The following is a 16,331-nucleotide window of genomic DNA, read 5'->3' on the forward strand; positions in this document are numbered from 1 at the left end:
GTTGCTCCGTTTGTTTGTCTAACAATAAGCGAAGAAGGAAACGTGGAAGGCAAAGGGGAGGAAGAACAACACGACAGAGCGGAGCAAACATTTAAGAAGGTCTTAAAGTGATTCCTTGTAATTTTAAGTATTAACGAGTCCGGTTAAACCGATACACGAATAAACGCTATCTTATCTCCCAAAGGACGAGTCTTTAGTATGAAGTCCGACTGCAAAATTGATGCTACACTTTTTTGAGCGAAGCTAACATAGCTAGCATGCGAGCTGACATAAGATGGCATTGTGACTCAGGGTGTTTTGGCGAATCACCCCTTTGTTTAACATTATCTCTCCATGTGGCACGGGTTTTCTTATATATATTTTGTTTGAGAAGCTCAATATCCAAATCTCGCCGCAACCGTAGTGGTAGTATATCGGGCGGGCTAATTGTTAAAGCCAGTATCCTGTGAAAAACCCGCATTCCCCCGCCTCCGTGTTAGATCGAAGGCAGCATCAAATCAAAGTCATCACAGACACAAACGAGTGCATTATACTGGACTCACTATTCCAGACGGTATTTCTTAAGAATATTGAATTCCATTTAGTTATATTCTTCCTAATTGTTACCATAACAAGTTTTTTCAGGCGATTTCAGCAACCAATACGTTCGACGCATGCAGGACATTCTTCTCTCTGCAATTTATTTATTCCTGTGTTCTATATTCCATCAAGTCGTAAACATTTCTACTATCTTCCACCCATAGGGGTTGAATTTAGGGGGTAGAACAATGGTAGGCAAGGTATATCTCACACTGATCTCTACTCTCTCTCACACACAGACAGTGGGAAGTGCACAGACAGAAAGAAGTTAGAGTTACAGCAGCATAGAAAGTCTAAAGTGAAGGAGATAAAAAAATAAACATGCATTTTATTACCTATAAATATAGAAATAAATGGCAAGATAGGAAATAGAGTAATATGCTGTGAGTAGTCACATGTACAACATGAGCTAAATATTTACCAGGGCTGTGAATTCCCAGAGACACCAGGATACAATATTATCAGGATATTAAAGTCACGATGCGTTGTTTTCACAATACTGCAAAAAAGAGTATTTGGATAATCATATAGATAGACTCACATTTCCACTCGAGTAAGAGTGAGCACTTGGAACCATCTAGTGGACCGAAACGTCAATTCATTTGTTTTACGCTAATCCACAAAAAGTTTAATGTATATTTGTAATATCAGTTAAAATGTATGTACCTAAAAATAATCGATACTTGGTGTCTGAAATACGATATAACATTGGCACACAAAATATTGCAATATTTCACTGTGTCAATTCTACCCCCATGCTTAATATTTACAGTGTAAAGTTGAGTTGAGATAAGACGTCCACACTAGCCTTGAGGCTGCAACACGATGTCGATAACTGACTTTGCATGTCATTGGGTTGTGCATTATCCAGGCTGTCATTGTTACCTAAACTTGCATTCTTCTTCACCCAGATGGGCGACAGTGATGATGAGTATGATCGCAGGCGAAGGGACAAATTCAGACGGGAGAGAAGTGATTACGACCGCTCAAGAGAGAGAGAAGACAGACGTAGAGATGACTGGAATGACAGGTACGATGGAGGAAGGAGGCACATTTCTGAACAGTATTAAGTTAAATATGCAGCTGCAACTAATCGATGCCTCTCTGCTGCTCTCATACTGGATGTGACTGACTCACTAATAATCAGAATCCCCATACCTAGTACCACAATCTTAGTATGATTTAAATACTACTCTTTCTGTATGTGTACTGTATACATTATCACATGCCAGCAGGGTGCAATTCGTGGTTGTGGTTTTCCTATGTCTGCTAAATTCGTTTTTATCTCCAGTGGGGACAAGGACTCATCCCCCCTTGATAGCGATGTATGCAACTGTTGTTATATAAAATCTTAGAATATAACGATCTTCAAACAGGTTCACTCAAAGTAGCTATTCAATACTGACAGACAGCACATATGTTTTTGGGCTGCCACTGCCGAGGAGCACCTGCACCTTTTTTTTTCCCCCTTGCGGCGGGAAGAAGCACTGACAACATAACGTAAGATGTGTGATGGGTTCAAGGACAACTGGGAACTCGGAATTTGAATTTGCACAACTGCTTTTTTTGGTTTTTAAAAGTTTTTAAAGAGTTTTTTCTCTTTTTTTCCAAGTTTTGGACTGAAAACAATATTAAAACAATTAAAATACTAAGTTTTGACGTCCCCTCTTGACGTTGGGACTGCAGTGGAGCTAAATATGAAACATGTTCAGAGTAAAAAAAAACATCCCCCCTTCTGTTTTTTGACATATCGCACCCAGCATACCAGCATTGTCATAAGTATGTAATGTGTCAAAATGTTTGACTAATACTGTATTTATATACAGCGTGTCTGTCCTGGAAGAGGAATCCCTCCTTACAGAAATGTATTTGATTTTTCCATTGAGGAGGTAAATATTCGTTATATTCTCTGACTTGTGTCCTGAAATCCATTTCCCAGGGAGTGGGACAGAGGAAGGGAGCGACGTAGTCGTGGAGAGTACCGGGATTATGACAGAGGTCGCAGGGAGAGATTCTCCCCACCGAGGCATGACATGAGTCCACAGCAAAAACGCATGAGAAGAGACTGGTGAGATTAACAGCAGGGAAACTGTCACATAATCTTAACAATAGTGTCTGTTGGTGCTCAAGTTATTTTCTTCTGTCCCTTGACAGGGATGATCATGGTGGAGACCCATATCGTGGGGGATACGACTTGGGGTATGGAGGTGGTGGAGGGCCCAGTTATGTCCCACCGCAGCACTGGGGCCACCCTGACTTGCACCTGATGCAGCCTCATCATGGCATTCCCATTCAGGCCAGGTAAGAGATAGAATCAAGAACAGTTTTGCTGAACACTTTTCTATACAAATCAACTGTGACACAACTCAGTCACAGTAAATTCTTTGATCCACACACAATCTTAAGCGTATAACTTCTTGTGCTGACCTCTTCAAAACTACATTAATTCGGTTTATCTCTCTGTTCCACTAGGCTCGGTAACATCCATGATATGGATTTGGGTCCACCCCCTCCGATAATGAAGAGCTTTAAGGAGTTCCTGATTTCCTTGGACGATTCCGTGGATGAGACTGAGGCCGTCAAACGCTACAATGAGTACAAGATAGACTTTCGCCGACAGCAAATGCAGGACTTCTTCTTGGCTCATAAAGATGAAGAGTGGTACGTTATTACCTGCCATTACTACATAAGCCCTATTCGTTTATGATTACATTTCATGTTTCATGTTTTTATCCCTGAATTATTATAGTTTTTTTACTTCTCCTTTAGCTTTAATTTATCTGTCATTATTCTTTAGGATATTAATGTGTTTCAAAATCAGACTGATTGGGCTTTGTCCTCAAGGTAGGTTTATTATAGGGTATAGTTATTTGATGGCCTATAAATCAAGTTCAAAGTCGTTAGTTGTTGCAGATGTCCAAGTACTAGGACCAGGCCTGCAATAAAATCTACCCAAATTTTTCCATAGTCAATTATGTTTGATTTGTTTAATTACAAATGCGCTCTATAGATGCTTATCAAATCTATGTCTGACGAAATAACCAGCTAAGTGCAAACTTTGTTTCCTTCATCTTTTGTGTTACAAAAATCATCTAATCGTCTATTTTTTTGCCCTTTTTGTATTTGCTTGTTTAACTTTGTCAACATTTGCAATTGTATAATGCCTGTTAATGCTTATTATACTTATTTCACAGGTATCATGCACAATTATTCTGTTTTGACATAACCCATTTTTCCCTCCCTTCATTGCACTACTACGTTGACGACGATTCTTTTGAAGATGACAAAACGTGGAACGGCAACAATCGGTTTAGATAGCAAGGGTATGCACTGCGCACAATGCAGTTGCTTTTAGACGCACAGTAACAGGGATTTTAGGTAGACAGTCGAATAGACGTCCGCGCTTGGAGATCTCTTTTTTTCTTGTTTTATGCTTTTTCTGCAATTTTCTTTTTGTATTCGGACCAAATCGAATCCCAAAACCGAATTTGTGTGTACAGACACACCACTGGGGTGAAGTGGAGCACATTTTCACAGAAGAAACCCCCCCTCTCTGTATTAAATTGTTATTAAACTGGCAGAACAAAAGGTAACTGTAGTTTACTCAATGATAAACATTTTCAGTATGAAATTTTGATTATGTGACTGTTTATTTTTGCAATCTGTTGTTTTTTTTCCTTTTGGTGAGTTAATCTCAAATATTTTAATAATTGTGCAATAATTAATTTTAATAATCACAAATTTAAAATGTGCATTCACTAAAAGAACAAACACAAGAATTCCATAAATACAGAAATCACAATTTTAATTAGAGGTCCATCGATGTGGGTATTTCTATGGCCGTTAGCCTTAGAAATCAGGCCAGCTGATGCAGATATTTTTGTCCCATATATTTAGAGTTCTTTTTTTCTCCATCTCATAAAATATAATGGTCTAATGATAACAAATTCAAAAATATTACTTAATTTAGGTAAATAGTTAATGAACAGCATACGTTTTGTGCAATTATATACAGTATTTTAAATAAAAATAATGTATAAACTATATATTAAATGCATGATACAGGTAGGCAAAAAAGAAGAACAAAACTTAAAAGAAATTGTGGATCAAAAAATGCATTTAATTACTTTAATTGCATACATTTAATTACTTGCCATTGCCAATTATTAAAAAATATCAGTGCAGTCGGCCTACCTCTAATCTTGATGGTGATATTCTGTATGGAAAAAGTGAGGGCCAAAAGTCTTGAGATCACTACCTGAGACTTCTGGACCACACACTCCAAAAACAGCTTCAACATTGTAATAAGAATAAAACATGATTTAGAAAATAAATCTTTTTTTAATTAAATGTTGACACCACACATGTATTTGTTGTCTAACTTTTGTACCCTCTTCATTCCAACCCCCGTCATTCCCTTCCAACTTTTTGTGGACCCCAAACCTGGACACAGGTTCAGGTCTAAGTACCACCCCGATGAGGCCAGTCGACTTAAGGCAGAGTCCCACAGTGCTCTGCACAACCGTCTCAATGTCTTCATGTTCTTGATGGAGAATGGATGGTTTGATAATGTCTCCTTGGATATTGAACAGACTCCAGCCATCATCAAGCTTCTGGATGCAGGTGGGTCCTTATGAAAAGTTGAAAGGAAGTTGAGAGCATGTAGAGGAAGATACATAATGAGCACCGGACAATAAGTATTCTTCAATGTAGCCTGGACTAAACATCTTTTCTCTGCCTTCAGCTGTGATTAAGATGGAAGGAGGGACGGATCATGACATTCGTATCTTGGACCTGCCATCTGAAGAGGAAGAAGAGAGAGAGAAGTTGTTGTCTGTTTCAGCAGGTGCTGAACCTCCCAAGAGAGAAGACCTCAAGACCTTGGATGGTGACCGGAAGCCCTCTGTGGAGAAAGACAAAAATGAGAAGGTATGTTTTGTTATTTAGCCCATCTTAGCCAACCACTTAAGATACCACGTTGCTATGATAGTCACAGTGAAGTCTACCACAGGAGGAGAGTGATTCTGCCAAAACGGAGACGGCTGCTGCAGCAAACGGGGAGAAGGTGAAAGAGGAGACGGAGAAAGAGGCGGCTAAAGAAGAAATGCCTGAACCCAAGAAGGTCAGTGTCGCTTCCAATATTGAACATCAACATTTTAGCACATGGATCATGTATATTTATATGTATATGATTCTTTCCTGGGTTTCCTCCCTTTATGTGGGCTACTAAGGCACAGGGAATTTGGTCAGAATTGATGGCAAGATGAATGAGTTATCAAAAAATACTGGAGGAAAATTAGGCCTGCCAGGCTTATAATGCACTGGAGGAAACCCTGATTTCAATACCCTACCCTGCCCAAACCTGATGCACCATTCAGATGCATCGACTCTATTTCGGGCAAACTTATACGATGTCACCTCAGAAACTCACTGTCGGCTTACTTTTTGGTTAACTGCAGGTGACTGTGGTGGCGAGAAGTCCTACACAACAGAGTAGGCTGTCTTCCATGTCTAGTTATACTGTCATGCAGTGTCATAGTGCCACTGTCTACTCTAAACACTGATCACTACGGCAACAAGACGCTCCCTTGCAGCTCGTTTTAACCAGAAACACAAAAATATGCGGTTTTGTTTGTCACGAGGACATAACTGAAACATATATTCATTGTCATTAACCAGCAGAGAAGAAAGAGGAAGCGCAGTGGAGACAGTGATGATGAAGGCAGTGCCTCAGAGAGCGACTCTGACTCAGACTCCAACTCTGACTCCAACTCCAACTGCTCTGAAAAACCTGTGAAGAAAGAAGAGGAGGAAGACAAGGATGAGGAGGAGGAAGAAGAAGGTGAAGGTGAGTTATTGGATTCTTATTGGAACATGTGTTTTTTTCTTTTTCCTTTCCGAGATCGTTTCATTTTGTCTCCTGTGTGTCTCGAGTCATCTTAACTCTTGCTTTGCCTGATCAATTCCCCCCCGTCCCTCGCCACATTTAACAATGAAGAGGACAAACCGAAGGAGAACTCTGAAGAGGGAAAGAAAGAAGAAGAGGGAAAAAAGAAGCCCAAAGATGACTCTCCTCGACCACGGCCTCTGCACCGGACCTGCTCCCTGTTCATGAGGAGCATTGCTCCCACCATTTCCAAAGCTGAGATTATGGCTGTGAGTTTACTTAGAGGTCCACCAATACACGTTTTTGTCTTTGGCTGATGCTGATATTTAGAAATCAGGGCAGCGATGGCTAATATACTGTATAATGTTGATATTTTGGCTGAGTAAGAACAGGGGTATTATACACAGTATCTGTCTTTTTCTCTCAGCTTTGCCGACGATACCCAGGATTTTTGCGTGTTTGCTTGTCTGACCCCCATCCAGAGCGCAGGTTGGTTTAAAAAAAAATAAAACATCAGTAGTCACAACTGGTCTGAGGTGAGACTGCGATTACACAATAATCTTTAAATAAATCCTCTGCTGTTACAGGTTTTTCAGACGTTGCTGGGTAACATTTGACCGTAGTGTTAATATCAAAGAGATCTGCTGGAACCTTCAGAACATTCGGGTGAGTGTTTTTCACGGTGCCTTCTGGGAATTAAAAGTTTTCTGATTTTTCAGCTTCCAAGTTTTCTTTGCGCCATATACAAAGAAATCATTATAACAAAAGTAGATTTTGTTTTTTGCACAAAACAAGAAATTTGAGAACATCAACCTTTCTAGGTTTGAGAACAATTTCTGACATTTTATGGACCAAACGATTAATCGAGAAAATAATGTACAGATTAATCGATTTTGAAAATAATCGTTAGTTGCAGCCCTAGCGAGGTGGCTTCTTATACCCCTCCTAGCCCCATCCTAGTTGACCTGGGTCATTGTGAAGCTAAAAGGAAAATTAACCCCAGGAAAATAAACATGAACTGTTAAGGATTGAAAATTGAAATTGCATGTCTTAGTGTAGTAAATCACACACACCTCTCATCAGTCTGTCTTTGAGGTCAGCAGTCGATTTTACTGGTGGGAGGGTCTCTGACCCTCGGGGGTGGGAGTGTGTACATTTTCAAGCTTGATGCATCTCTTTAGTGCATTTTGAGGCCATTGAATGTAATGTAAATTGCTGTATACGAACATAACAGGTTGCTAACATCCATAAGAACCTTCAGATGCAAATATAATCTTGAAAAAAACAATGACATAAAACATACATTAAAACTAGAGTGCCTTGTGCTCTCTGAAGGCATGTTTGTTTTGCTTTATGTCTTTGTGAGCTCTTTCACTATGTGATGGACAATAACGTTCTTATGAATGTGGAAATTGTCAAACTTTGGCAAAAAATGCTTAAGAATACTTTTGCTGATGCTCAGTAAACAGTACATAAGTACTGTATATACAGTAAATAACCAAGTTATTTAAATAGGCATATTGCTACCTCATGTGATCGGATCATGATCGTTTATCAGTTTATTTAAACTCACGGTGATCAGAAATCCTAATCTTGTAAAGCAGTGTAAATTGTGTAAAGGCTGTGTTTGATTATTACTGGGGCCTACAGCTTCTTACTCATGAAACACACTGTAATTCTGAGCATTTATTGTTTTCATAGAATATTCATTTTTAGAAGCGTGTCAAGCGAGAGAGACCGCCAGAGGGGTGAGAGAGAGATATTGCGTGAGCGACATAGGGAGAAATAGCAGGAAATTAGCACCATGGACAGTGGAGGGTTAGACTTGGTTTGGTATGTGGCACAATTAGATCAGCAACATACCCTACACTGCTGCAAAAATAAAACACTTACCTCACGCTTAGTGCTTAGTCTATGAGTGCGTCCTGTGCTGCGTGTGTGCACGCCTCTCGCTCGCGGGCTATAGAGGAGTACAGCTGTGGAATGGACTGACTGACTGATCATATGGTGAAATTGTTTTTTTTTTGGTCATATAAGACAGTAAATTAATGGGAAACACTGCGGTCAGCTAACCACCCACTGGTGGCTTCACTGAACTTAAACTTCTTCTTTCAACACACACACAAAAACAACATTTTACTCTTTCCTGCACAGCTACGAGACTGTGAGCTGGCACCAGGGGTGAACAGGGACCTCGCCCGGAGGGTGCGTAACGTCAACGGCATCACTCAACACAAGCAGGTGCTCCGCAATGACATCAAGCTGGCTGCCAAGCTCATTCATGCTCTGGATGAGAAGGGTAGCCTGTGGAGCAACAAGCCACAGGAAGAGGGGCAGAGCACTGAGGTACAGGACTGGTGTGTGCACATTTTGAACGTTTTGTTCTCAATGGATTCTATGGTTACTGCATTATTAATTTTTACAGTTGCCAGCTCAGAACCCCGTCTTAAAGAATATCACAGATTATCTGATCGAGGAAGTGAGTGCTGAGGAGGAAGAGCTGCTGGGCTCTGGGAGTGGGATGGATCCTGAGGAAAACATGAAGGAAGGGAATCCTACAGAGACAACTGTGGAGAGGGATGACAAATTAGCCAAGGTTTGCCTTTTACTATAATGACTAAATTCTGAATCAAATTGTTTATGCGCCATATTTCTTCAATGGGTTTTGTAACTTTTAATTGACTTACCCTACACAAGACTATATCACTTATCGTGCCAGCAGGAACTGTTCCTCAGGTGCCCATGTTTAAGTATATAATGTCTCTCTGTAGTATAATCGCCATCTTTTCGAAGCCAATCGTATTTCAACTGCCTCTGTGATTGGCTGGTCCACCCTTTCTGATATGTTGTGTCATTCACATGGCTGGTTAAAACAGAAAAAAGAAATGTCTAAATAAGCAACATTTCTACCTCTTTCCAGGTTCTTGACCGTCTGCTCTTATATCTGCGTGTTGTGCATTCAATTGACTACTACAACACCTGCGAATACCCAAGTGAGGATGAAATGCCCAATCGCTGTGGCATGGTCCACGTTCGTGGGCCCATCCCTCCAAACCGCATCTCGAACGGAGAAGGTCCGTTTATTTCCTCCTTTTTTTGGTTTATATGAACATGGGCAATGATCAGTGGAATGTCAGTGTATAGTGATACAATTTAAAAGCATTGTTTTCTTCTATTTTAAAAAAAAAAATAGTACTACAGTGGCAGAAGATGGTGGAGGAGAAGCTTCTCCCTTTATTTAGTTTAAAAGAAATTCTGTCTGAAGAAGAGGCAGGGAAGATGGGCCGCAAGGATCCAGAAGAAGAGGTAGAGAAGTTTGTGACGGCCAACACTCAAGAGCTGGGAAAGGACAAATGGCTGTGTCCACTAAGTGGCAAGAAATTTAAGGTGAGGACTTGTAAAGCAAAGAAATCCAAACTGTACAATCCACTGAGATGTTGTATGTGTCCAGCTTGTATTTAAGACTATTTGAGGATGTTGTGACTCACTGGTTTATTCTAAATGAATTACCAGGGGCCAGAGTTTGTACGGAAGCACATCCTGAACAAACACGCAGACAAAATTGAGGAAGTGAAAAAGGAAGTGGCGTTCTTTAATAATTTCCTGATGGATGCAAAGAGGCCTTCGCTGCCAGAGATGAAACTTCCTCTTCCAACCCCCGGACAAGGTGGGCACATTTTGTATCTTATCAAGTCAGATACTCAAAATAAATGTTCTTTATACTGACTGAAGAAATACTACCATGTCACACCTGAGCATTATTCTTATCTTTTTTTGTTTGTTTGTCAGGTTTGCTTTCTCCCACTATGCCATTTCCACCTCAAGGTCCTCAGGGCCCAATGAGCTTTGGACAACCTCGTCCACCGTTGATGGGATATGGTATATGTTCTCTGAATACTTTGGGAGTGTGGTTTTCCTTTAGATAGACCTTTGCTTTCTCATTGAGTCACTCCTTTGTTTCACCAGGTGGACCTCCTTACCCCCCTAACCAGTACGGAGGAGGCAGAGGCAATTACGACAACTTCCGTGGACAAGGTGGCTACCTGGGAAAGCCACGCAACATTAGGTGAGACCACTGTACGTGTGATTTTTATTTTGCTATTAGCTATCTCTATTTTCTGGCGTCGAAGGCTTTTGAACTTCCATTTTTCACGATCGTTTCTGCTCTTCTTTCCTTGGATCTTTTGTTTTTGCCATTTCATCTCAGAATGTCTAGAGGAGATCCACGCAACATCATTGAATATCGTGACCTGGACGCACCAGAAGATATGGATTTCTTTTAGGAGCTTCACTTGCTCCTGTTGTCTTTGTGATTTATTTTTTTTGTAGTGTTTATTAGTGTTTCATTTCTGGAAAATGACATTCTGTAATTACTGTGCAAATGTCTGCTGTAAACTGCTCCATCAATAAAGTTATGATTCAACTACATTAGTAAAGCATATGTTAGATTATTTAAATAAAAGGAAGGCAAAAGAATTTATTCAGGATATTCACATCCGTGTTAAACTCAGGATCCAGTTTTATTGTTATAGTGATAATACTGGAGAGAACAACACGTACATTTAAATTAAAGCAAGTCGATGTGTGTGTTAATGGATGTTTGTGCTTGTATGGAGTCTCCGGACCAACGCTGAAACCAGAGCTGAAACAGGTGTGAGGAATTGCTGCCCCCTGCAGTGTAAGTATTTGAATTACACACTGTTCCCCCACGACACATGAAGGATAAAGCAGTAGAAAATGTATGTATGGATATGTAGAGGATGATATGACAGCTGAAAAGTGATCTAAGGTAAAATGAAGAGCTGTAAATATCAACATGGTAAAAAAAAAGATAATGTCATGTTTATGTGCTTATAAAATGTAAACGACCCCTTTTCATACGATATGTAAATCCATAGGACCTTGTGTTAAAAGCATCAGCTATTTAAAGTAGGAACCCCACAATCACATTTTGCTTTGTGAAAACAACATCCCCCGTTATTTATTACGACATAGGACACATACTCGCATTGAACACTTGTAAATTCACACCTTACAGTACAAATACAGAGACCTTCAAGGTAAGTCTGTTGCAGGTTATCTCGTCAGATCTGAAAGTCCCAACCAGACTAAGGCCCATTAGAGCAGTAAAAACACCACTTCTCAGTTTGTGTGGAAGTGAAATGTCTAAATAATCTGGAGCTTGTGATTTTCAGAAAGGCCATAGCTGACTTTGTGTTCATGGAATAACTTTGACAGGCCCTCCGTGTAAAGTTTATGATAGTGATCGACCTCCTCCTCTGTAGGTGAGGCGAGCTTTGGGACTGGAATGGGGCTTCCCACTGCAAGGAAGCAGAGTCTGACAGTGAAATACAGTGCAGCAAATAGGGCTCATCTATCATAAAAATGATAATAATCATAATACTCACCAACAGTCGTGACTGGAGACCTGTAGGGCAGGATGGCCATGCGCTCACCGACAAACAAACATGGAGCAAAACCCATTATGCTTTTAAACAGGTCCTGTATCCTGCGACTTATGCTGCCCTCTGAGAAAATCACCTGCCTAAAGAGTTCATTCTCCCCGAATGAGTAAACGGGCACCAGATCAGCCCTGTGTGAAAGACCGTGAAAGGTTAAAGCTGTGTCTAACATTTAAATACAACAATATGTGACTTATATGATATATTTTTAAACGTGTGCTCACCCAAACTCAAGCGCCACTTTGACAAATCCTTTTCTCTGCTTCACTAACACTGTGTTAATTCCAGGAGAGGATGCCAGAGACTCAGCAGCGCCCCCTATCACGATCACCACTGCGTTGCCCTTCCCACTCTTAGACAGGAGGTGTGTAAGGCTGGGTTTGCTGACTGGATAAAGGCCTGATCAGACAAAGTAAGAGAGTAGCATCATTTTCATTTCAGCTGGATACTGTGTTTCTGTTAAAAGCCCAGAATAGAACAAGAAGCCGTGTTAATAATTATGAAAGTTGATCTAAGACCCAGTGAGTGTATATATTGCTTGGCTGATATGAATAATGCAGGTGTTTTGAAGTGTGGTTGTATGAAGTATTGACATATTATTATCGAAACTATTATAGCAGAGCACGTCGCTGTTTTCATGAACAGCCTGGTACCTGAAATCTACAATAGTTTAAGATTATTTTTGCTGCTTTTTCTCACCATAAAACAGCATCTTCCAAATAGAAATAAACATTTTGCAAACTGCTCACTCTCCTGCACCAAAGTCCATTGAGAAAATCAGTGTTTTTTTGTTTGCAGGGACACTGGAGCTGATGATCTACTGCTGCCTCATTTGGTAAGCTTTTTAACTTCATGATTTGAAACACCAAAGTCACCAAATAAAATGTTCATACTCACTGATGGAGGCAGCCTGTGTCCTACATCACTGATTTTCTCTATGAACACTGGTGCAGGGAGGGAGATATTTCGCGTAAAGTTAAAAAAAAAGTTGAAGTGTGAGGCATAGTAACTGCATTGTTAGCAATAAACGAATGGCTCAGTGCGAGAACAGGCCTTTAATCAGCTTTGACCCCATATTATGTAATAAACTGCTAATCAGAGAGAGATGGAATCATTCAGGCCCTTTTCCTGCTCTTGTCATAAATACCTGAACTCATGATGTAGTCTCTAAAGAATGGTATCCTGAAGAGTCCAGCCAGTACTGCCAGGCAGGCCCGTAGCCCAGGAAACGTGTCGGAGAAGCCGCAGCTCTCTGTGCCGAAGCAGGAGAACGCTCCAGCGCTCATGATGCCGTGTGGATGACAGCCCAGGATGTAGTTTTTGTTCGGATTCAACTCAGCTGTCTTCACCAACTGTGCAAGTCCATGGACATAGAGCGAGAAACACAAGTCAGTCTTTTTCTTATGATTGCCATCAAACCAAGCCAAACTAATGCCTTTGAATAGTGGTACAAATAATACACAACTCACAAAAACAATGTTTTGATGTGCGAGTTGTTTAAATTGGCTGGAATCTGTATGTAGGGATGGCAATTATGAATATTGGTTCCTACAGCAGGTCAAAAACCTTGACTTTTTGAGTCATGCTGCAGCCAAACAGACAGACAAAGCTGTAAATAAACTGTATAAAATAGTAGTAGTAGTAAAGCAGATGAGTGCATACACTCATGATAATATTCAAAGTTTAGAATCTTATTACACTTGCTTTAGTGGCACTTAAAAAAGTGATAGAAATGTGTATAATATACAGTAGATTGAGATTTCTGTATAAAATGTTTATTCTCAATAGATTCAACCGTTTTTACAGTTGTCTTGTTTTTGGACATTGTTTGTTAAAAAAGTGTTTTTCTTAATCGTTTTGCTCCTCATTCCATCACCGATCACATCATCCATTTGTCCAAACAGGTGCAGGTGACTGAAGAGCTTGGTTTCAACTCACTTTGATGGGGAAATAGTCTCTGTGATGCTTCCATACGCTCCAATTTCTCACAGCCATTGTTCTCCTGCCCCCTGGTGGAGATGTAAGGAAACTCTTGAGTGTGTCCCAGATTTATACTGCAATACTGCATTAAGTGTATAGATTATACATTATACATCACAGTATACACTAATTGTTATAGTGCACTATGTTTGCAGTCACTGTACATAACAATCATCATTAGCCGTGTTCCACTTTCACACTACACATCTCTGTATAAGCAGGATTAACCATGAAATTTTTTTTACACTGGAAATGTGACAAAATTTGCCTTTTTATTATTATTAGTAGTATTATTATGATTACTATTTTGGCCAATCTCCCGCACTGCATAGAGCCAGTCACCACCACCGGGGGTCAATGAACCACTCGTTTTTTCAGCATACAATTTCTTTCTAAGATAAAGTGGTATAGCACCAATCTTTAGTGAATGTTAAATACATGCTACACTTTATCAAAGAGTAAAGGGTTGGCCTATAGGGTATATACATGTGTTTCAGTCAAGACAACTACCAGGACCAAGACTTGGAGTGTACCCAAAATCAAGATTAGGGACTGAGAGCAAATCAAGAATAAGTATCATGAGACTAAGGGAGTGAAAAAGAGTCCAGACTAAGACTTTTTAGGGACCGAGACTAAGTCAAGACCAAGATCAGTGTGTACAGCTGGCAGAGTGGTCTTGCCCTGCACTGGTTTTGGTCTTGGTCCAGTTTGTTTGTTTTGGTCTTGCAACACTAAAATACACATACAGTATACACAGTAAATGACTCCAAAAATAGGCGTATACTGTACAGATACTGTATTCAAGCAACAAGAATATCTGCAAGTTAATGCACTTTATTTTGTCACTTCTCCAGTCAGAACAATACACAACCTGCTGAAAAAGCATGCATGCAACAGACATGACGTGTAGGAGTATTTCTACTTTCATGGTTATGAGAGTTATATAATTGTCTTTACCTCTTTCAGGAGTTTGCCAGTCCTTTATGAGCCATATGAAGTACAGAGTGGAGATCGGCCACAAAGAGGTAAACATCAGATACACAAAAAGGATGTAACAACTCACCCCTGGAGGTTTCCATGAGTACAAGAGTTCCATATGTTTGGAGGCAAAAGAGAAGTCTTAAGTGAGCTCAGATACAAATGCAGTTTGACATTTGGGTTTAAAAGCATGGAAATGATCTAATGCAGTTTATCGTATATGTGCATTCAGGGTTAGTGTGGTGGGATCTTACCTAAGCAGAGAAAGGTCAGGGCCCATTGTAGGACACTTAGAGTCTCTAAAAACTCCTTCCACTTAGTTTTCTCTTTAGTCATTCCTGCAAGCTGGACACAACGACATCCATTTTCAGCTATTAATAACACTTCAAAGAGGTCATGAGTGATTAAATGATCTGTTTTATGCCTACAGAAAAAAACAAAGCTTTCATTGTCTAGTTTAATAACTAAATTTATGATCTCTTAATCTTAATGATAGAGATCACATTGTGTAAATTATGCGGATTTCAGTTTTTAGCTTCCTTTAGGGAAGACATGGACCTAAAAACTTGCCCTGACTGAGTGACTCACTTATGAACAAACTCACAGGCAAACCTAAAACAGTAAGGCTTGTTTTATGCTCACAAATAAAACCTTTGTGTTGCCTTTTTTTAATAGATAGCACATGGCACAACACATCACACAACAAAAAAATTATTTAGACGCCTTTATGGACATGCTGCTAGGAATAAATAATCCATAAAATATACTTTACCATGTTATTCCAAAGTAAATTTGAATGGATGCAGATTCACCAGTTCTACGTGACTACAGCATGTAGGATGCACTTTGACCAGATCATGTAAAGCTGCTGATAACAAATCCACTCCCCCAATACTTTGACACTCCAGTGAGCAATGTCGGAGATAAACACAGCAACATTTTATAGCTGATAGTAGTTTTAATCAATTTTATCTGTTAATCTGTTATTATCTCATAACCTAACATAACCTTTCCTATTTTCCATGAATCATTAACGCATTGTTTACTCAAACTCTAGCTTCTTCAGAGCAAAGTTTCTCTTTAACGTCACATGTTTGAATAGAATTCATTGAGTTAAATATCAGTCTTGCCTGATGATTGTCTGATCAATTCTCAGAACCTTCTTTGTAGTGAAGCTACCCTTGGTGAACTTTTGCTTCCTGCAAAAGTTTCACAATAAAAGCCTTGTTGAAAGGTGCGCAGATGAATTTGCAAGATGTAGTTTTAATGACTGATATGTAAAATAGACTTGCACAGTTATTGTCGTCTCTTGCTCAAATAAAATAAACCAGAAAATATGTAGGGATGAACAATTTAGGAACATTTTTTGGATTTTTCCTGAGAGATATTTCATCTGCAATCATGTTTTTCAGGCTCGAGCTTCATTCAGTATTCTCTGTGTAATA

The 16,331-nt window shown here is 39.7% G+C and overlaps 2 protein-coding genes across 4 annotated transcripts; one reads left to right on the forward strand and one right to left on the reverse strand.

Moving 5' to 3' along the window:
* The first annotated feature begins 40 nt into the window (after window positions 1-40).
* On the forward strand, window positions 41-10,860 carry srrt (serrate RNA effector molecule homolog (Arabidopsis)). 3 transcript variants are annotated; one of them, XM_083890012.1, is made up of 20 exons: window positions 41-99; window positions 1,491-1,609; window positions 2,519-2,647; window positions 2,734-2,880; window positions 3,052-3,240; window positions 5,033-5,202; window positions 5,324-5,508; window positions 5,591-5,701; window positions 6,259-6,427; window positions 6,578-6,735; window positions 6,894-6,955; window positions 7,054-7,132; window positions 8,621-8,812; window positions 8,892-9,062; window positions 9,387-9,540; window positions 9,660-9,853; window positions 9,980-10,133; window positions 10,256-10,345; window positions 10,433-10,532; window positions 10,674-10,860. In XM_083890012.1, exons 2-20 carry the CDS (start codon window positions 1,491-1,493, stop codon window positions 10,747-10,749), a joined length of 2,649 nt encoding a protein of 882 aa, XP_083746138.1. In that variant the 5' UTR covers window positions 41-99; the 3' UTR covers window positions 10,750-10,860. The 3 variants fall into 3 exon arrangements, with proteins under 3 accessions (XP_083746138.1, XP_083746139.1, XP_083746140.1); XM_083890013.1 differs by having other exon boundaries at window positions 6,262-6,427; XM_083890014.1 differs by having other exon boundaries at window positions 10,433-10,543; window positions 10,674-10,799.
* A 772-nt stretch (window positions 10,861-11,632) lies between these two features.
* On the reverse strand, window positions 11,633-15,222 carry mogat3b (monoacylglycerol O-acyltransferase 3b; the record flags this gene model as incomplete). The annotated part of the gene is made up of 7 exons (XM_083888893.1): window positions 11,633-11,787; window positions 11,875-12,059; window positions 12,153-12,327; window positions 13,076-13,280; window positions 13,867-13,937; window positions 14,866-14,973; window positions 15,141-15,222. The coding sequence occupies 7 exons, from the start codon at window positions 15,220-15,222 to the stop codon at window positions 11,633-11,635; spliced, it is 981 nt and encodes a 326-aa protein (XP_083745019.1).
* Between the last annotated feature and the right edge of the window lie 1,109 nt (window positions 15,223-16,331).

The sequence above is a fragment of the Microchirus variegatus genome (genome assembly GCF_963457635.1).
Source record: "Microchirus variegatus genome assembly, chromosome: 5".
Taxonomy (NCBI): Eukaryota; Metazoa; Chordata; class Actinopteri; order Pleuronectiformes; family Soleidae; genus Microchirus; species Microchirus variegatus.